The sequence below is a fragment of the Baudoinia panamericana genome (genome assembly GCF_000338955.1).
Source record: "Baudoinia panamericana UAMH 10762 unplaced genomic scaffold BAUCOscaffold_4, whole genome shotgun sequence".
NCBI lineage: Eukaryota > Fungi > Ascomycota > Dothideomycetes > Mycosphaerellales > Teratosphaeriaceae > Baudoinia > Baudoinia panamericana.
Genome location: NW_006911260.1, coordinates 1,417,578 through 1,436,262, shown reverse-complemented (window position 1 = coordinate 1,436,262; position 18,685 = coordinate 1,417,578). Strand labels below are relative to the sequence as shown.

Genomic DNA, 18,685 nt, shown 5'->3' with positions numbered 1-18,685 from the left:
CCACACGTGGATGCTGCATTGGACTGCAGATGGCACATGATATGAGGCTCCGGTGAGAGCCATTCGCTCGCGGCTCGTATCAAGCCACGGTGATTGGGCGAGCTGCAGCTCTGGAACTCAAGGCGTCGCAAGCTGCCGGAGTAGGCCGACGTTGTTTCCCGGTCGGCACTAGCTGTCTCGTCTAAATGCATTAACATGGGGGACTGGCGGCGGGGCGAAAGTGGCTTGTGCCGTCGCGTCTCGCCCGTGATTGCAAGGTTCTTTCAGACAAACCGACAGCGCGCAAAGTACGCGCTTTAACGGCTACATAACTTGCCAAGGGCTGGAGTTACTGGTTTGGCGTTATCACAGCACGCCCCTCCTCGCCCATAGGCAGTGCATGCGACGCAGACTATTCGGCGTGCGTTGTCGAAACATCTACGCCTCGCTATATGTCTGCCTCCTGCGACAATACAGCCCATAACCCAGGTGCAAGCTCGCGCGTTCTACGAATTACGTTCGTCCGAAGCGTCCTAGGTTGCTGCGGCCACGTCAATCTTCGAGCACCTTCCCGCATGGAGTACAGTATGTGCCGGCACTGAGTTGCCAGCTACCGGAAATTGGGCAATGACAGTGTCTGCCGCGCTCGGAAACTCTATGAAGTGGCCGGAGCTTGAGACATTGTGCATATCAGTAGCAATCAAGATATCACCTGTGTGAAAATATGCTTGACTCGTACTGCTGTTGCCGCAACCCTCCGGTACTGTAATGTAGGCAAGACCGGAAAGGAAGATGGAGTATTGAACCTAGACCGCATCAGCGTTTGTATGTTACCATGATGGAGGTGGCTTCTACTTGGCGTGCGAATGCCTGCCCAATATAAGTTGTAGGAGGTATAACACCGACAAAATTACCTGAGTCAAGATCAGTATCAACGATCATTGCCGCCTGAGTTGCCAGATCTATAAAGTGGCTCTCGCGAGTATTGTGGCAAGAGACATGATCTGTTGTAGGCATTTGAGACAGAGTGGGCAAAATCCGACAATTCGTAACAACGCGAAGGAGGAGACAATGCTCGAACACCCATAACATGGTATGATTGTTCCACGCAGTTAGGAAGTGGGGCACGGTTTGCGTCACTCACCTTGTGAGTCGCCAATAGGGTAATTGCTCGCGCCAGCTGCAATGTACGCAGGAGCAGCAAGATTCCAGCACTCCAACGTAGACACGTTGTTTGACGTGCCGATGGCGCTGATATTAAGACCTTGCGATCGTACAAAAGCGGGGACGAGAAGTCCAACGAATAAGCTCGTGCGAAGCAGTCCCATAGCGACCGGGTCAAGGATGAATGGAGCAGGGCGAAGAAAGGCACAATACGAATGTCACCTTTTGTGCTCTTCGACAGTCTGTCTCTAAGCCAAATGCACGGTGACGGTGGGCGCTATTGGGCCCGTCAGAGCTTTGCGAACAACCACTACTATCTGTGTAATAGACACGTACCCCAGAGTAGTCTCCTCATTGGGGTAACGCCAGTCCTCCGGAGTAGCCATCCATAGCGGTTTCTAAACGCTGTTCCAGGCACATGCAGTTCCGGACAGAACCTAGGGCGGTTTCGAGGCGGAAACGCCACCGGGCTTGTTCGATGACGCTAAGTCTTGGAGCGAGACATGACCACAACCACTTTATGCACGCAACAGTCAACCTCCCGAGCCCTTCCGCGACCTTCGACCACTGTACAGCTCACCACGTGCGGGCGATGATGATGGCGAGGGCGGAAAATCCGCTTATCGGTTCTGCGGCGCGAAGCTCGGCAGAAGGACGCATGTGGTTGCTGCGACCAATGGTATCCTCTTCCGTCCAGATTCAGCCGACTCAAATATAGACCCCGAACTCCACGTTTGTGAAGGAGGGGTCCACAGAGCGACATCTACAACACCACCGCCATGCGCAGCTTGGTTGCAGCGAGCGCGTGCCTGGTGCTATCTCCCCTTGTCGTGCGCTTACAGCGTGCCTGGCCTATGACGGGAGTCTACGAAGATAGCTGAGCGAAGAGGAACGCCGTGCATAGCGCCCAGTTGAAAGCTTTCGTACTGATCGTGGAGTTTACCCTCATGCTACTGGTCCACAGCGCTGCGATGGCGGCTTGCTGGTGTACGTTGCGACGGCGAGCACGCCCAGCGAGACATGTATAAGATGCGTACGCTGCCACTTGCTGCGATGCGACGAAGAGCGAAGGTCCTTCAGTATCGTCTGTCATTGCGGCTGCATAACCTCATAGTGTCAACATATCTCTTCTCCATCATAGCTTGTATCTGCAAGTTATGCCTCTTCTGCACAGCGAGAGATCCGCTCTATCGCCACTGCATAAGGGGACCCCGGTCTCCCATACGATGCAAGACGAACCTAACAAACCACGTCTTACCGAACGCGACCACATGCTGCGTCGCTGGATGGAGGACAAGTTTGCATACGAAGCATTTCTTGTGGGCGCGCAGTTTAACGGAATCACTAAGGAAGACGCCGTACGTACAAAGACGTCATCTGGTGGAAGCTCGGCGGGCCTAGTCTACACACCGAGCAACTCGACATACATCGGTCTTCAGCCAGTAGCGCTGGCCGGGAACCATGACGCTCGTACTCGCTATCAGCCGTGCCGTCGCCGGACGTTGTGAATCGCCGAGCATCCATACATCGGCGACTTCTGCAAGGGGGCGGAGTCAGAGGATAGTGTCAGATAATTATTTTGAACCACGCTGGACGATGCGGGATGGGTTCCACCCTTGTGTGGTTTGGACAGTTTCGGAATACAGACTTACTGGTATGCTTGTGATCAGGTGCCCGAACCTGGGAAACTCCGCGCTACTCTTCTAAGTACCGGTACTTACGAAGACCCGATAGGAAAGCTGTCAGACAACCAGGCCGCTCCCTTTCAGCTCATCAATCATCTTCTTGACTTCCTCAACAACAAGCTCAGGCTGCGTCACATGGATCCAGTGCCCACTCTCGGAAGCGTTTACGAACCTTCTCGTGCCATTCTTGGTCAGTAGCAGATGGTCTCTTTGCATCTCTTCCTCAAGCGCATCTGCCCCGTCCAGCTTCCTACTCAGATCATCGCGCTCCTCTTTCGTCCCCCCTCCGAGCTTTTCAGCGGCCGCGATCATGCGACGAATGTCACGTTCGCTGACTCCCTTAATAACAGTGACCGGGTAGAGGCCTAACGGGTGCGTTTGGAGCAGGCTATGCCGCTTGAGCGCGGGACAGCTCTCGAAGTATGCCTGTGCTTCAGCAAACACTCCATTGCGGCGACCTTGCGGCCAACCTTCCGGTGGGCCACGCTTCCCTTTGCACTCATCCCACAAATCCGCCGGCAATCTGTTCGCGGCGTTCAGCCCTACGATCTCCTCATACTCATACCTAGCCGGGTCTTCGATGCCTTCGCTCAGACATTCCAAGTCTGGATCTGAAGGTGTCGACCGGGTGTGTCAGCGAGATCTTGGCTGGAGAGTATGGCGTATGGCCAGGAGTTTACGTACCCATGACTGATCGCTCAGCTGAGCGAGCCGAGTTCGCATCCAGAAAGATAAGACCTACGACATTCTCGACATACGCAGCAACATACTCCCAAGCGATGACGCCGCCGTAAGAATGCGTCATCAACACGTACGGTGGCAAGACTTGTGCAGCTTGAAGCACCTCGTTCATCTCGGCTGCCATCTGCGTTGCATTCCGCGGCTTCGGCTTCTTGCCTGCAACATGACCGTCCCCAGAACACTCTGGTAATGGCGACGAGCGACCGTTGCCGGGTCGATCATACGTGAACGAGCGGATTCCGGCCTGTGCCAAGCTCTCCTGAAGGAAAGTGAAGCTTAAACAAGAGCTACCTAGACCGGGCACGATGACGATGGTCGGCTTTGCAGCGGAGTCAGATGGACCAGCTGAGCGTAGATGGATTTTACGCTCATGCCCGTCGAGGGGTGGTAGGAGTATGGCTGACGACGCGACATGCGCGGGAGACGCCATGCTTAACAAGTGCTCGTGAAGACGTGTCGATATTGTTAGCGGATAATGATGAGGGAGAGAGATCAGCAGAAGATTCCCTTATCTTGCCGACATGCATCGCTGCGTAGCGAGCTCGGAGCTGTCGCTGGACGGCCTGTATTTAGCCGCGGTACTCGAATAGGAAGTCACGAACCTTCCGCGCACTTCTCATGTCGCCTCTACTATCACCTAGGGTTGTAATGATCGGATGCGCTAACCCACGCTATGGCGAGCTGAGGATGTTCTACGGCGCTTGCATGGCCATTTGTAGGCGCAGGACAGGCGAGATGAGGCGCAAAGACTGCGGGTCCGCCCCCACGACGATCTGACTTCTGAGCTCACTATATATACAGTACCCTGCCTACACAACCTACTGATTTTCAATTTGGATTGTGCCGCGTGAGCCGTGATTTCACACTTTCCGAATCATCAAACTGGTAACCTTCTATACAACCAAGCAATGTCGACACGCATACCCTCAAAGCCACGGAGTGAGCTCCGTCCTGACCAGCAGGAGATGCACGATCACTTCATGGAGATAGTAGGCCAAAGCTCACATCCAGGCGCGGCAGAACGTGCAGGCAGGGTGTTCCTACCATTCCTAGTACTTGCTCCGCAGATTGGCAGGCTTTCGGTAGACATGTTGCAAGCCGTCGAGGGTCTACCGAGTCTTCCAGCAGATGCTAGAGAGACTGCAAGCTTGGCATGCACGACGTTCTTCCGCTGTGATTTCGCGACCTACGCCCATTCGGCGATGCCTGTCAAGCTTGGCCTACTCACTCAAAGCCAAGCTGACGCTATTGCTTCGGGTCAGAAACCAGATGACTTGAATAAAGGTTGTAGTCTGGCATACGATGTGACTCGCCAACTTCTTGAGGTCCGCGGAGCTTTGCCACAGGATCTTTGGGACGCTTGTGTGAGGCAGTTTGGTCAGGAAGGTGCGTAGTAAAACATCATGCGCCTTAATTGCATGAGCGAAGCATCGCTAACAAATGAGCTTTCCGTTCTGTAGGGGCTGCCGGCCTCACACACACGGTGTCTTTAATGGCGTGGACGAGCATGTGTCTCAATACGGCGGACATACCTGGGCCGCGCTTAGATGCTAAACAGTGAGATGACCCAATATGAGCCCTGACGCTGTTGGTAGTTTCTTTATATGGGGATGAGCATCTCACTATCGCCCAGATCCTCGAATATCTCCGACACAAGCCTGAGGACGATCGCACAAAAGGGCTAGGAACGTCCAAGAATGTATAGTTGCACAAGCGGGACCAGCTTCACGTTGACTTGACAATGCTTGCTGGATCGGAGACACCGGCCTTGACATCAACCAGTATCTTAACATGCTTATCCTTCTCTTTGATCAACGCCCAGTATCCATCGTCCACGAGCTTGTCCATCTGTATTCGACTGGTGATCATTTTCGCCGGCTTGATCTTGCCTTCGCCGAGCGCCTCGATGACACCCTTGAAGTCTTTTCTCTGATATCCAAGGACAGCTTTGTAGTTGGCCTCGCGGAAAACGAGCCAGTTCGGATTGAAACTTATCGCATGCTCCCATATAGCGACGTTGACGACTGTTCCACGGCTTCTTATGACTTTGCATGCGGTTTCCAGAGATTGCGGGACGCCGGCGCAGTCGAAGGCGAGATCTGGAGGATGCATTCCACCGCACAACTCCAACGCAGTAGAGACAACATCATGCTTCGTCGGATCCAGTACGTGGTCCGCGCCGAACTCACTTGCAAATTCTTGACGTCTCTTAGCGACCTCCACGCAGATGATAAGCTTGGCCCCTCTTGCACGCAGTACTTGCACGACTGCCAGACCGATCGGTCCACCACCGAAAACCACGCATTTCGGCTCCTTAATCTCTGCGATTGGCGAAGCGTCGACGGCATGCCAGGCAACTGCGAGTGGCTCCACAAGGGCGCCGATGTCGAGCCCAACATTGTCGGGCAGTGGTAGGCATGCTTCGGCAGGCACCACCACCTCTTCGCTAATGCCACCACCGCCACCGGACAGACCAATGAAGCCGCCGTTGAGACAAGCATTCTCCGCTCCGACTGAACAAGCACCGCATTGTGCGCAGTAGATTGTGGGTTGGACGGCCAATCTCTGACCAATCTTCAAGCCTGAATGCTCAAGACCGCTCCCCAGCTCCTTGATGGTGCCGGAGAACTCATGCCCGATGGTGATGGGTATCGCTTCTTTTGTGATAGGATGGGGAGATGTTGGGGAGAAGCTACAATGAGAAGTGAGCAAGCGAAATCCGAGTTCGCCATAATCAACTCTGTTCAGATCTTACTTCGGACCTCCCATAAACTCATGTAGATCTAGCTCAAACTTTAGCTTAACATTAGCCATCGACCTGACCGACGAATCTTACCTGTTCCGCAAATGCCGACGAATGCAGGTTCAACCTTCACCTGCCCTGCGCCGCATTTCGGTCGCTGAATATCGTTGACGATGCGAACATCTGCATCGTGCTCAGCGGATCAACGTGGTTGCGGCATCCGAGTGGCGTCACCAACCTTCTTTCCCGTAGTATCGAGCGGCTAGCATGGTGGTTTTCGAAGTCAATCCTAGCCGCGCTCGGTGGTAGTTAGCGTGCTCAGGAAGGGTCACACCTAGACGAGATAACAGTCTGAAGAGGAATAGTTCGCGTAGAACGGAAGTTGAGTGGAAAGCATTGAAATCGTTTTGTAAGACGTGGCCCCACCTGGCATCTGCGCGTGGGACTACGCGTCCGACATAAGGATCGTCTTGGCTTGTAATGCATTGCTGTAGTCGGTCGTCGCATGAAGGGTGCCCTTAGTCCGGTATGGTTTGTATGCGGGGTAATGGTACTGGAGTGGCGGGGTTGTTGTTTAGGTATGCGGGACAAAGACCCAGCGTCGAGGGTCGTCTGTATCAGTAGCAGATATGACGGACCGGCTTGGTCTGACACATGTACTGCCGCCATGAAAAGAGAAGGGAAGCAATGAAAACAGCAAGTCGTGTAACCTCCAGGACATGTCTTTTCGTTGAGTACCTGTCGCACTAATCATAGCCATTCATAACTTGCTTCGCTTCGGGCGTGGCACTGCGCGTCTATTGACAGCATGAGCCGCTTTTCCATGTATTGTTCAAACGGTGGTGAGTTTAGCGGCGTTGCCAGCTTTATCGTAACCACTGGAGACGCTTACCGCTGACGTCCGAAGGACGGCGGGGGCGCGGGCTTGTTGTCAAGCACTTTCTCGATCTCCTCCATTAATTCCGGCGTCAGTTTAGGAAGTAAGCCAAGCGCTTTGCAGTTCTCCTCAATCTGTAAAAGTATATTAGCAAAGGCCGAGTGGTTGTTGTTGCGGATTTGACTGACCTGTTGCACCTTGGTGGCACCGAGAATGACCGTGCTCACGTTCTCGTTCTTGACACACCAGGCGAGGGCCAACGAGGCGACACTGCCGCCAAGCTTCTCGGCGATCTCAGTAAGCTTGCGCACCTTAGCAATCTTGGCCTTGCCCTCTTCAGTCTGTAGCGACTTGATGGTGCTCTCGAAGAAAGACTTGTTGGTGGCGAAGCGGCTGTCCTCGGGAATGCCATCATTGTACTTGCCCGTAAGCAGGCCAGATGCGAGCGGTGACCAGATGGTTGTACCGTACTGGAACTGCTCGAAGAGCGGAGCGTATTCGACCTCGAAGCGTTGACGATGGAAGGCATTGTATTGCGGCTGCTCCGCGATGGGTGCGATAAGATTGTACCGCTCCGCGATTTGAGTAGCCTCCATGATCTGGACGGCGCTCCATTCGCTCGTGCCCCAATAGTAGGCAAGGTTCAAGTTGCGGATGCACTGGGTGAAGCCTTCAACGATCTCCTTCATCGGCGTGCCGACGTCAGGTCGGTGAGCGAGCACGATATCAACGTACGGCTGCTGAAGACGCTGCAGACTGCTCTTGAGACCTTCGACTACATGCTTCCTGCTTAACCCTCGAGTGTTGGGCTCCTTCCTGCCGGTGCCGAAGAACACCTTGGTCGAAAGCACATACTCATCCCTCGGCCATGCGAGCTCCTTGAATGCCTGGCCCATCTCGATCTCACACTGACCGTTGGAGTATACCTCGGCAGTATCTGGAAGGAAATATTAATCGGCGCGCTGTGCAGAACCGATAGTCGCCCGCTCCGACTTACCAAAGAAGTTGATGCCGTGGTTCCACGCCGCCTCCATACAATCCTTGACTACGTTGCCCTTTTGAGTGCCACCGTATGTGAGCCAGCCGCCAAGCGACAGGACCGACACCTTGAGTCCAGTAGGGCCCAGGTGACGGAACACCATATCCTTAGGATCGAACTTGCTTTCCACAGCCATCTTGGACGTTGTCGTGAGTGTGATGTGTATTTGCTTGATGGAGGATGTTTCTGTGTAGATTTGTCGAGGAAAGTGCGAATGAAGGCAAAATACGAAAAATCTGCCCACCTGCGTCAACACGCGACTGTCCGCCGGTGTTTGTCTAATAAGTCCGAGCTGATCTCATATTGAACCCAGCGATCTGGCCACCTTCTCAATGCGGCATTGAGGACATCTCGTTACATCATACCTTCAGCGGCGGGGTACGGCAGATAGCATTGCGATCTTCCGTGGGTTTGGGCCCGTTGGTTGGCGGCTTGATGCGGTGACACCCACTCGTGTTCCACAAAGGTATTCTTTGGTTGCCACACACCCTGCACGCCTGCGTGACAATGACCAGGTATGTGGAAGAGTGCAGGCTGGAATGGAGATGTCCTCGGCGGTCGGAGCGGGATCGTGTGCGGCTGAGGGCAGGTGCACGGACCGTGTATCTCCTTCAATGGCTGTGCAAAGCGTCTTTCCAAGACAGTCAGACCACCTGCGTGCAAGATAAGTTCTTAAAGCGCTGTAGCGGCTGAGGCTTGTGGCAACATGTACTGTATCGTCTCAACCCACAACGTGCTGCAAAATGGCCGCGCCGGTATCATGCCTCAGAACGCATACGCCACTCCACATGAACGACCAGTGAAGCAGTATGGTGAGCGTCTCGCCTCGTCTTCGCGACTCGCTGGACTACGAGGAGCCTGAGGCTACGGATCCACGCTTCTCCTTAGGCTTTCGGTCCCTCGACCTTGCAACGAATGGATACGATCAGTACGAGCTCCAATATGATCATCGCCCGTTTTCTGGGTTCCCCAAAACTGGAGCGATAGAGCGCAAAAGGCGACGACGCCAAAGTGATCAGGTACTGGACTATGCCGTACCTTTCCAATACCGTACCACTGCGGACGGCGAAGCTTTTAGGCTTGCCCTGCTTCTTCCCGGGACTGGCACATCGCCGGTAGAGTGTCGCTTGATATGGGAGTCTTCCAAGCGACCTAAGCGCGAGTACGCTTGTCTTTCTTACTGCTGGGAGACTGTCGAGCGGACGACTGCTATACTATGCGATGGGTACCGTTTCCCGATTACGAAAAACCTCCTCATGGCCCTGCAGAAAGTGCGAAAGCCAACCATAGGCATTCACATTTGGATTGATCAAATATGCATCAACCAGGACGACTACCAAGAGCGAGCGCACCAGGTCTCCATCATGAAGTATATCTTCAGCAATGCAAAAGAAGTGATTGTGTGGTTAGGTGAAGCTGGCGATCGAAGCGCGAAGCTGTGCGAGTACGCCAGGAGGATGGCGCGAGGGCAGCATGCCCCAAACGACCGGTATAGTCCAAAGTCAGCACTCAATCGCATCATGAACCAGAGGCAGCTTCAGGACGCGCTACAAAGGCTACTGGAGCGTCCGTGGTTCAAAAGAGTCTGGGTTATCCCCGAAGTCGCATTGTCTCACTTCTCTGTTGTTGCCATCGGCGACAGCACAGTCTCCTGGGACAACCTTGTGAGACTGATCAGAGACACGCAGCTGCCTCAGAGCGCAGGCTTCGACAAGCAGACAGCGTTGCTCGGCAATCCGCGGCAACGTATAGCCATCATAACACAAATGAGCGCATCGCAAAGCAAAGGATTATTCCACACAGATATCATGCAACTTCTCATACTTGCCAAAAGTAGCCAGGCCACAGATGTGCGCGACAAAGTGTATGCTTTTTACGGTGTCACTCTGCTTAGGACTCACCCTTACTACGGCGAGATACCTGATAGAAAGACCTCCATCGAGCGACTCTACGTTGAGATTGCGTGCCACTACGTCAACAGCATTCTCTACGATGATTACTATAGCCGCTGGCATGGACTCAACGAAGCTCGGCGTACTCAGCAGCTTATGAGCATACTGTACAGTGCCGGTCGCCTCCACCAACACCACAACCTGCCATCTTGGGTGCCGGACTGGACCTACGCTTGGTATCAGGCTCCACTATGGTGTAAGACAGAGTCGAACTTGGCAACGCTGTTACCGAGGGATGATTGGAGTGCAGGCATCCGTTCAGATCATCGTGCGGGTGGCGAGAGGCGCGAGACATTCGAGATTATCGACGCTGCAACTGCTCGGCACCAGCTACGAGTGTCTGCATTAATTTTCGATTCGATACTGGAGACATACGAAGCGACTCCGGCGATGACACTCTCTGAGGAGCACGGTCCCTTGGAACCCAGCGATTCAGCCACCGCGCTACACTCTCCTACTCTCTCTTACGGACGTGACTTCTTCAAGACAACAAAAGGATTCTTCGGCATGGCCACGCGCGGCATTCGCCAAAACGATACGGTGGTCTTGCTATTGGGCGGCGACGTGCCCTTTGTGCTTCGCGCATTTAATCGTGAAAGCAACGGTACGAAAACATTCATGCTACTTTGCGAATGTTATGTGCAGGCCAACAGCGTTATGGTTGGAGATTACATGCGGACGGAGTGGTCACGGTCTGAGGACATAACGATACTGTAATGATCTATGCGTAGCAAGTAGCATAGGCTGTTCGATGTATCATTTTAGTCTGGAGTATAATCACCGTTATAGGAGAATGTCACATTTACTGTCTAAATACTCCATGTCATCAGGAGGTGCACGACGATTGAGTAGCATACCAGTGAAGCGCGCAGTCACGTGCAGCAAGCCGTGACTTGCGACCTGGCAACGTCGGCAACATCGCTGCATCGAAGATCTTGTCCCCACCTGCTACCAACACTCACCTCACTCGACTCTTCTCCCATTCAAGATGTCTGTGATCCCAGTCACATCATTTGCGCACTTCAAGACCATCACATCCAGTTCAACGTACACCATTGTAGACTTGTGTGTTGAGGCGTTCACTTGTCATCTACCTGGCTTGACTGATTGCTTATAGCTACGCCGACTGGTGTGGACCATGCAAAGTGATCTCGCCTATCTTTGAGAAGCTGGCTGCTGCTGAGAGCAAGCCGGGCCGGCTTGTATTCTGCAAAGTCAATGTTGACAATCAGAGGGACGTCGCAAGCGCATATGCCATCTCGGCAATGCCCACGTTCCTGATACTCAAGGGCTCATCGGTCAAAGAGACTGTTCGCGGTGCAAATGTAAGGCATATTCAGAGTGATGATCGCAAGCGGTAAAGGTCGCTAACGGAAGATGGACTTGCTCAGGCTACTGCTCTCCGCACCGCAGTCCTCTCCGCCGCCGCAGACGCAGCACGCGGACCCGCCAAGTCCGCCGCCACCTTCTCTGGCAAAGGTCAAACATTGGGTGCTTCCTCCTCTGACGGCAACGCAGGCGTAGCAAGTAGGAATGTGTCAGCACCTACAATGCCCAACGTAGGCGCAATGCTCAGTAGTCCGGCACAGTTCGCTCAAGGCAGGGGGCTGCCGCAGACTATAGTTCGGTTCCTGGGTCTCTACCTCACGACACTATTCAGCCTCGAACCGGAGAAAGCGGCACAAGAGTCACCTTTCGCGGTGAAGAGTCAAGGTGGGGGCACCCGAGTTGGGACCGTCAGGTGATTGGGCCTTGCAGTGATCTGTGTGGAATCTCGAACGCATAATAGCACTCCGATCTGGTAACGTCCACTGAACGTTCACGCAGGGCGATACGATGTTCTGCTGTGCAGCAGACACCGACTCAAATGGGAGCTTGAACCCAACGACATGCTCTTGTCGTTCTTTCAGGTTCTTAAGGCGACTCGCAGCGATTTGTCTAGCTTTCGAACGCGGAGGTGAATAGAACAGCGAATGTTGGCGGCTAAGTGATGCAGGATGGACTTCACTCGATGGTGTGCTGCTCTGACGACCATCAGGCGTGCACTCCTTTGCACGCCACGGTGCTTCATCCCCGTCTGAGCACACGCCATGCAGATATTCTGTTTGGCGACCCGCTCGAGTAGTCGAGAACGGAGTCGTCTTTACTCCACTTAGGTGGCCTACCTCGTTCGAAAGCTGTCCGCTTGTATAGAGTTTCAATACGTGCGCCACTCGCGACCCGAGAGCAGGGCGGCGCATACCAGTTGTTCGCGTTCAAGGGCGTGAATGAGCAGCTATTCTCCGCCGTTTGCACGTCGTGCACAACAGGGTTCTGCATGAACTTGCGAACTAACTCTGCAACAAATGTCGCCCAACCTTGTGTCTTAGACATATACTTGATACTCCGACAAGCAACACACTCTCTGCAACCTGCAGCAAGCCTGCCAGCACCCCGACATAAGAACGGCGTCCAGCGCAAACATTCTTGGCTCCTTCGTTCTCCGTCTCGCAGTTCGACGCACCTTCCACGGTCTAGACGGCCACACGCCTCGAAAACATGGCACACAGTAGCCACATGATGGTAGGTGAAGCGATATGTATCTAGCGCTCCAACAGAAGTTGATTGTCCCAGATGTCTCCACAAGAAGTCCTTCAAGCTCTTAATGCTAGGTCCTACCCACTCTCAACAATACCTATTAAGAACTTACAGTTTACCTCAACCGTCGACTTGGTCAGGAACATACCCAACCGCGGTGTCGCGCTTCTTGTTCGCGCCTTGTCGTTACCCGAGCGTTTTCCTGACAATTCTGTGCGCACCATTGTCCAAGATGCAGGTAGCAAGAAGCTGGGCGTGGTGCTCAACAACGCAGATCCTAATCTGGACGCTGATGACATTCTGCCAGAAGGCGCATTCCTGGCAGTAAAGGAACCCTTGTATTCTACGTCAATCATCCCGGGCCACACCATCACAGTCAATTATCCTTCGGATCTTTTGCGTCTCTCACCTCTTGATCCTTGCGTTCCCAGCCACTGGCTAACACGAGAAGTGCGCCTCCAGAAGACTAGCGAGGTGTGGAAGAGAGCCGGAAACTCCTTCTACGCCGCGGGGCGATACGTCGCTGCAATGCATGCGTACATACAGTCAAGGGCTCCAGATTGTCAGTTCTGGCGTTGACCCTGTAGCGCGCGACCTTTACTGTAACCGCGCTATGGCGAATCTGTGGCTGGGTCGGCATGAAGCTGCATTGACAGATGCAGAGGCAGGTCTGGCACTCAACCAACCACTTTCCCACAGCACGGCTGCTGCAATGAACTGCAAGGCCCACTATCGAGCCGGACGCGCTGCGTATGAGATGAGACTTTTCGAGTATGACAGAGAGCACTTTCTTGCGTCCGGCAATTGCGTCCCAAACGACTCCGATGCACAGCTCCTCCGCACGGATGTGCGCTTGATGGAGATGAGTACCGGGCAATTCGACTTCGCCAGTATGCCCTTATCTGCCGATCAACCTGGGGCTCCACTGGATCACGCCAGCTTTACCCGCCTTGTGGACGTTCGTAGCGCCGGCCCACGCGGGCGAGGACTCTTCGCGAAAAGCGCTTTCATGCCCGGAGATCTGGTGCTCTGCGAAAAGGCCTTTGCTACGGCATCGGCCTCGCCCCAGAGAGCGCTCGAAAGCGGCCTCATACCCGAGAGACGCGTGCACATCAAGGTTTCTTCACAAGGTGCTCCACAGCGCCGCAGCGGCGAGGGACTTCATGAATCTTCACGCCGGCGACCATTGGCCTAAAAGTCCTGCGACGATCGTGGATGGCCTGGTTGCAATTGACGCCTTTCAAGCGGAATCCATTACTAGGCACAACTGCTTCCAAATCCCCGCAAGGGAACGAGAAGCTTCCCTAGACAGAGTACCAACTGGTACAAAGGAAGAGGCTTGCGGTATGTGGATCACGGCATCGTACATGAACCATGATTGCATTGGCAATGCTAAGCGGTCGTTTATTGGCGACATGCTCATTGTGCGTGCGACCAAGGCCATAGCTGCGGGCGAAGAGATCACCTTGTCATATGTTCCAACAGAGGATGCCTACGAAACGAGGACGGAGACACTGCAGGCCTGGAACATCAGATGTCGGTGTCGTTTGTGCGTTGCCGAGGAGCAAGACACCATCGTTGCGCGGAAGCAACGCGCTGGTCTTATCGAGCAGGCCGAGCGACTGATGGCGGCCAACCAGCTGGACTCTGGCTCCGTCAGCTTAGCGGTGCTTTCCGACGCGGAAGAGCTGTTTGCAAAGGTTGAAAGCTTGTAGGAACCAGACCGCTACGACAGGCTGCCCAGGCTTGGTCTAATATCGATTGGCACGTAGCTTATAATGCATATTTCGGCCAAGGAGAGTCTGAGGTGATCTTGAAGATTACCATCGACCTGTTGCGCAACCTTGGCTATGGCATCACAGCACGAGGTGACGACGTGATCATCGACCATACCGACTGCTTTCTTCATAGTGCGGCGATCTTGGCAGCATACGCCGTATCAATCATTGGAAAGGCGGCTGGAGCCGACACTCAAAGCGAAGCCTTTGCAGCGTTGGCAAGGCTACTGTGCCGGACGTATTATGGCGAGGGTATTAGCTTCGGAGAATGGGAACTGGGGTGCAAAGGAAGCTGATCCGCGAAGTAAGGATTCCATCCATGGCTTGTCCCTTTACACTACGGAAAGGTGCTGACTGGCGCTACAGCGGTATGACTGTGTTGATGCCTACATCGCACGGTGTTGGGGCGGGCCCATTGCAGATTCAGGGTCAATTGAAGTGACTTGAGCGATTGAGGGCATCAGCTTCCGGGCGGACGTTCCTTGGGCTGGGGGCGAGAAGCACTCGGCTTGTACCATGATCAGCAGTACCTTACTGCTGGGCTACCACATGTGCACTTGGAATCTGTACTGGTATGTCTCTTGGTGCTACAAACCAATGGCTTCCAGCTGGTACGCCGCACACTGAGTATCGGAGAGCTAGCTGTTTCGGCAACCCGATGCAATTGCTAAGATCAACAGCACGGAAACTCGGTTCTGTGCTGTACGCAAGGTTTGGGGAGGGTTGATCCTCCATTGCAGACGCAAGGAGGTGTAGCAGATGGTGTAGCCTTGGACGTCCTGTTCGGAACGCGTGGGAGTACGGTCCATGCCGGGCCCCAAGAGTCGCCGAAAACCGGAATCGCAGTTGGGAAGAGGAAACCCCGCCATAACGGAAAGACGAGCCCCGCGAATGCGATCATTGCTGGCGTCTCGCCCATTGTTGGGTGTCGTCGGAAGATTTGGCACGCAACCGCGGCATTTGTTAGGCAAAGTACAAGAAGAACCTCTGTCCGAGACTATAGCCAGTGTGATTGAGCCTTTTGCATCTTCTACGGCTGCTGTACTGTCGCGTGATACACCAGAGCTTACACTCTACTCCACTTCTGATATCATCCGAACTGTGAGCATCCATACAACCGGATTCGCAACTTTCGAACGAGCATCTCTTACCTTTTGCTTGCTCTCGGTTGAGAAAACCTACCACTTTATCATTATTCTCATCTTACGACAGTCAGCATGAACGGCAACGCGAATGGCGAACAGCCTCCTATGGCCACGGAGAAGATCAACACCGAAATCGTTACGCTTACCCGGTTCCTGAACGAAGAGCAGACCAAGCACAAGGAAGCTACTGGAGACTTCACGTATATTTCACAGAATCGTCCAGCGTCCAACGTCCAGAGATAGCTGACACATTGGTTTCGCAGATTACTATGCCACGCCCTGCAATTCTCATTCAAGTCGATAGCGTACTACATCCGACGAGCGTCTCTGATCAACCTTGGCGGTCTGGCGGGTTCTTCGAACACAACAGGCGATGACCAGAAGAAACTCGATGTCATTGGAAACGACCTGTTCATTGCAGCCATGCGATCTTGCGGTCGCGTCAAGGTGCTCGTATCCGAAGAGGAGGAGGAAGCCATCGTGTTCAGCGACAACCCGAACGCCAGGTACGCAGTTGCCTGCGACCCGATCGACGGCAGCAGCAACCTTGACGCAGGCGTCTCAGTCGGTACCATCTTCGGCATCTTCAAGCTTCCCGAAGACGCCAAGGGGACGAAGGAGGAACTGCTAAAGCCCGGCACGGAGTTAGTCGCCGCAGGCTTCACCATGTACGGCGCCTCCGCGCAACTGGTGCTCACCATGCGCGGCGGACCGGTGAATGGTTTCACCATGGACAACGCGCTTGGTGAGTTCATCCTCACGCACCCGAACATGCAGATGCCGAAGAAGCGCGCGATCTACAGCTGCAACGAGGGCAACAGCAAGTACTGGGAGGAGCCGGTGTTGGAGTGGTGCAACAGCGTCAAGCAGGCGGACAAGCCGTACTCGTTGCGCTACATTGGGTCCATGGTGGCCGATGCGTACCGAACGTTGTTGTATGGTGGTATCTTTGCGTATCCGGCGGACAAGAAGAGCCCGAAGGGCAAGCTGCGGATTTTGTACGAGTGCGCGCCGATGGCTATGGTGTTTGAGAATGGTGAGTCCACAGTGCGAGCATGCTAATCCTTGGGAAAGTCAAAGCTGACATTACCGCAGCCGGCGGCCTTGCCGTCAATAGCAAGATGCAGCGTATGCTCGACGTCGTGCCCGAGCACATCCATGACCGCAGCGGTATTTTCCTTGGCAGCCAAGAAGAGGTGCAGAAGGTGATTGACATTCACAAGAAGCATGGCATTACTGCCTAGCTTGAGTACCCTCACATAGCGTTGTACATACCGATGTTCTAGGTTTGGGCGAGTGTCACTCTCAACAGCGTAGGCGTGAAAGTCCCAATAGCATCACTTTCCGCCCTGTCCAAGTGTGGTCCCGCAGTACAGGATCGGACGATCGTTCAGAGAAGTGGACAGCCGTCATACCGTACAATATCATACAACCGCGGGCACCTCCGGCGCACACTTGCACCGATAAATGTTATCGCTCAAGTTCGATCAATCTTCCCTTTCCAATCCGCAATATGGTCGTTGATGACCTTCGCAGCCGCTTCCACTGTGAAATTCCGTCCGATCGCCTCCACAAAGTCGCCTTCCGGATCCATTAGGTAGAAGTAGATGCTGTGATCGACGAGGTAATCCTGGCCTGGCTTCACATCCGGTGGCGTGGAGAAGTACACCCTATATGCTTTGCAGACATCCTTCACCTCCTGCCATGTCCCCGTCATGCCCAAGATGTCATCATGAAACTCGGCCAAATACCGCCTAATAACCTCAGGCGTGTCTCTCGCCGGATCGCATGAGATGAAGACGGGTTTCATCACGTTGCCATGCTTCGCTTTCACCCGGTCGATCATGCCAGCCATCTTGTCCAATTCCTCCGGGCAGATGTCGGGACAATGTGTGAAGCCGAAATACACCAGGCTGTACTTGCCCTTCAGGTCCTGCTCTGTGAATTCCTTGCCGTCGTGATCTGTGAGATGGAATGGTCCACCCACCAGCGGCCTGCCAATAGATTTGTTCGCCTCCGCGATGCGTGCCCGGGCCATGCGTGCCTTTTCATATCGGAAGTAGATGGTCAGGCCGATGCCCGCGGTGAGAAAGAGTGCGCCAGCTTGCCAGCTAAAGGGTCCGAGACGGTAGCGTGACTTCGCTTCCTCCACGGTCTTGTAAGATCGTCTGCTCGCCTTACTGCCGAAGTTTGTTGGTCTGGAACGGATTTCGTGCTTGGGAGTTTGCGAGATGGAGGCGAAGGTGCGACGCAGAGGCGCTTTCGCGCATTGGCGGCATACGAAGCGTTCCAATGGCATGATCGCTGCAAAAGACATGGCTGTGTTGCAAATAATGTCTTTACCATGTAGAAATGTTCGATGTATCGCCTCGTAAGCACGGACTCTCGGCTCCGTCGGCGCCGCTAGCTCCAAAGCAAGCTTGACCTCCACCCACACAATCAGTCTTCCTTCAACCTCCCATGTCAGAACCTCAAACGTATCTGTTCGGCGCTAGCAAGAACTGCCTACTGAGCTACCGGTTTTGCTCCTGGTTATGCGTCCACAGTCACATTGGAAGCGGATGCCCGGCGTCAATTGACCCTCGCCGTCGCCGTTCGGTCCAGTCAGCTCGCAACAAGCAGGATCCATTTACATGTCCCAACAGCATACAACCGGCGACGTGTACCTAATCGGCCAGCCCTGACCAGCTCACTGCTGTGTTGAAGGCCAAGTGTCAGCGCCTTTCACGCCCTAAGCGTCAGGTAAATCCGTCAACACGTACATCGTGCTGCCGCTCCTCGCGGGCTCGAAACAGCAAATGCATCGCTGCAAGAACCTCAATGCGGTAAGAACCTACATCTTGTAAAGGCTGCATTGCCTCCCGCCGCCTCACGAGTCAGGCTTCCGCAATGGCACCGCCAACGCCTGTAAACTGTCGCCTTTTGGGGTAGACGGCTACTGCCGTTAGCGGCTGTTTGTTTACGCTTTCTGCTTGCATTGCATCTGCAATCCATCCTTCCGCATG

At 54.1% G+C, this 18,685-nt stretch overlaps 11 protein-coding genes across 11 annotated transcripts; 6 read left to right on the top strand and 5 right to left on the bottom strand.

The window, feature by feature from the left end:
- Positions 1-512: 512 nt before the first annotated feature.
- BAUCODRAFT_66656 (uncharacterized protein) lies at positions 513-1,307 on the bottom strand (the record flags this gene model as incomplete). The annotated part of the gene is made up of 3 exons (XM_007676424.1): positions 513-785; positions 835-893; positions 1,124-1,307. 3 exons carry the CDS (start codon positions 1,305-1,307, stop codon positions 513-515), a joined length of 516 nt encoding a protein of 171 aa, XP_007674614.1.
- A 705-nt stretch (positions 1,308-2,012) lies between these two features.
- On the top strand, positions 2,013-2,761 carry BAUCODRAFT_426098 (uncharacterized protein). Its single transcript, XM_007676863.1, has one exon. The coding sequence runs from the start codon at positions 2,164-2,166 to the stop codon at positions 2,542-2,544; it is 381 nt and encodes a 126-aa protein (XP_007675053.1). The 5' UTR covers positions 2,013-2,163; the 3' UTR covers positions 2,545-2,761.
- Positions 2,762-3,494: 733 nt separating this feature from the next.
- Positions 3,495-4,164, bottom strand: BAUCODRAFT_32469 (uncharacterized protein). Its single transcript, XM_007676300.1, has one exon. It carries the CDS (start codon positions 3,997-3,999, stop codon positions 3,505-3,507), a length of 495 nt encoding a protein of 164 aa, XP_007674490.1. The 5' UTR covers positions 4,000-4,164; the 3' UTR covers positions 3,495-3,504.
- A 211-nt stretch (positions 4,165-4,375) lies between these two features.
- Positions 4,376-5,019, top strand: BAUCODRAFT_426002 (uncharacterized protein). The gene has a single exon (XM_007676862.1). The coding sequence runs from the start codon at positions 4,478-4,480 to the stop codon at positions 4,961-4,963; it is 486 nt and encodes a 161-aa protein (XP_007675052.1). The 5' UTR covers positions 4,376-4,477; the 3' UTR covers positions 4,964-5,019.
- A 1-nt stretch (position 5,020) lies between these two features.
- Positions 5,021-6,662, bottom strand: BAUCODRAFT_426065 (uncharacterized protein). The gene is made up of 4 exons (XM_007676861.1): positions 6,551-6,662; positions 6,406-6,495; positions 6,325-6,352; positions 5,021-6,261 (listed from the first exon to the last, which is right to left on the bottom strand). The coding sequence occupies exons 1-4, from the start codon at positions 6,579-6,581 to the stop codon at positions 5,295-5,297; spliced, it is 1,116 nt and encodes a 371-aa protein (XP_007675051.1). The 5' UTR covers positions 6,582-6,662; the 3' UTR covers positions 5,021-5,294.
- A 456-nt stretch (positions 6,663-7,118) lies between these two features.
- BAUCODRAFT_32464 (uncharacterized protein) lies at positions 7,119-8,753 on the bottom strand. The gene is made up of 3 exons (XM_007676299.1): positions 8,187-8,753; positions 7,378-8,126; positions 7,119-7,323 (listed from the first exon to the last, which is right to left on the bottom strand). Exons 1-3 carry the CDS (start codon positions 8,362-8,364, stop codon positions 7,201-7,203), a joined length of 1,050 nt encoding a protein of 349 aa, XP_007674489.1. The 5' UTR covers positions 8,365-8,753; the 3' UTR covers positions 7,119-7,200.
- BAUCODRAFT_32462 (uncharacterized protein) lies at positions 8,694-10,989 on the top strand. The gene has a single exon (XM_007676298.1). The coding sequence runs from the start codon at positions 9,038-9,040 to the stop codon at positions 10,895-10,897; it is 1,860 nt and encodes a 619-aa protein (XP_007674488.1). The 5' UTR covers positions 8,694-9,037; the 3' UTR covers positions 10,898-10,989.
- Positions 10,990-11,168: 179 nt separating this feature from the next.
- Positions 11,169-11,925, top strand: BAUCODRAFT_66198 (uncharacterized protein; the record flags this gene model as incomplete). Its single annotated transcript, XM_007676388.1, has 3 exons — positions 11,169-11,245; positions 11,298-11,505; positions 11,572-11,925. 3 exons carry the CDS (start codon positions 11,169-11,171, stop codon positions 11,923-11,925), a joined length of 639 nt encoding a protein of 212 aa, XP_007674578.1.
- A 394-nt stretch (positions 11,926-12,319) lies between these two features.
- On the top strand, positions 12,320-14,831 carry BAUCODRAFT_574506 (uncharacterized protein; the record flags this gene model as incomplete). Its single annotated transcript, XM_007676860.1, is given in 5 exon segments — positions 12,320-12,742; positions 12,794-13,319; positions 13,345-13,887; positions 13,907-14,457; positions 14,502-14,831. The coding sequence occupies 5 exon segments, from the start codon at positions 12,719-12,721 to the stop codon at positions 14,829-14,831; spliced, it is 1,974 nt and encodes a 657-aa protein (XP_007675050.1). The 5' UTR covers positions 12,320-12,718.
- A 921-nt stretch (positions 14,832-15,752) lies between these two features.
- On the top strand, positions 15,753-16,742 carry BAUCODRAFT_66194 (uncharacterized protein; the record flags this gene model as incomplete). The annotated part of the gene is made up of 2 exons (XM_007676387.1): positions 15,753-15,880; positions 15,944-16,742. The coding sequence occupies 2 exons, from the start codon at positions 15,753-15,755 to the stop codon at positions 16,740-16,742; spliced, it is 927 nt and encodes a 308-aa protein (XP_007674577.1).
- Positions 16,743-16,774: 32 nt separating this feature from the next.
- BAUCODRAFT_32460 (uncharacterized protein) lies at positions 16,775-18,410 on the bottom strand. Its single transcript, XM_007676297.1, has one exon. It carries the CDS (start codon positions 17,995-17,997, stop codon positions 17,158-17,160), a length of 840 nt encoding a protein of 279 aa, XP_007674487.1. The 5' UTR covers positions 17,998-18,410; the 3' UTR covers positions 16,775-17,157.
- Positions 18,411-18,685: the final 275 nt, after the last annotated feature.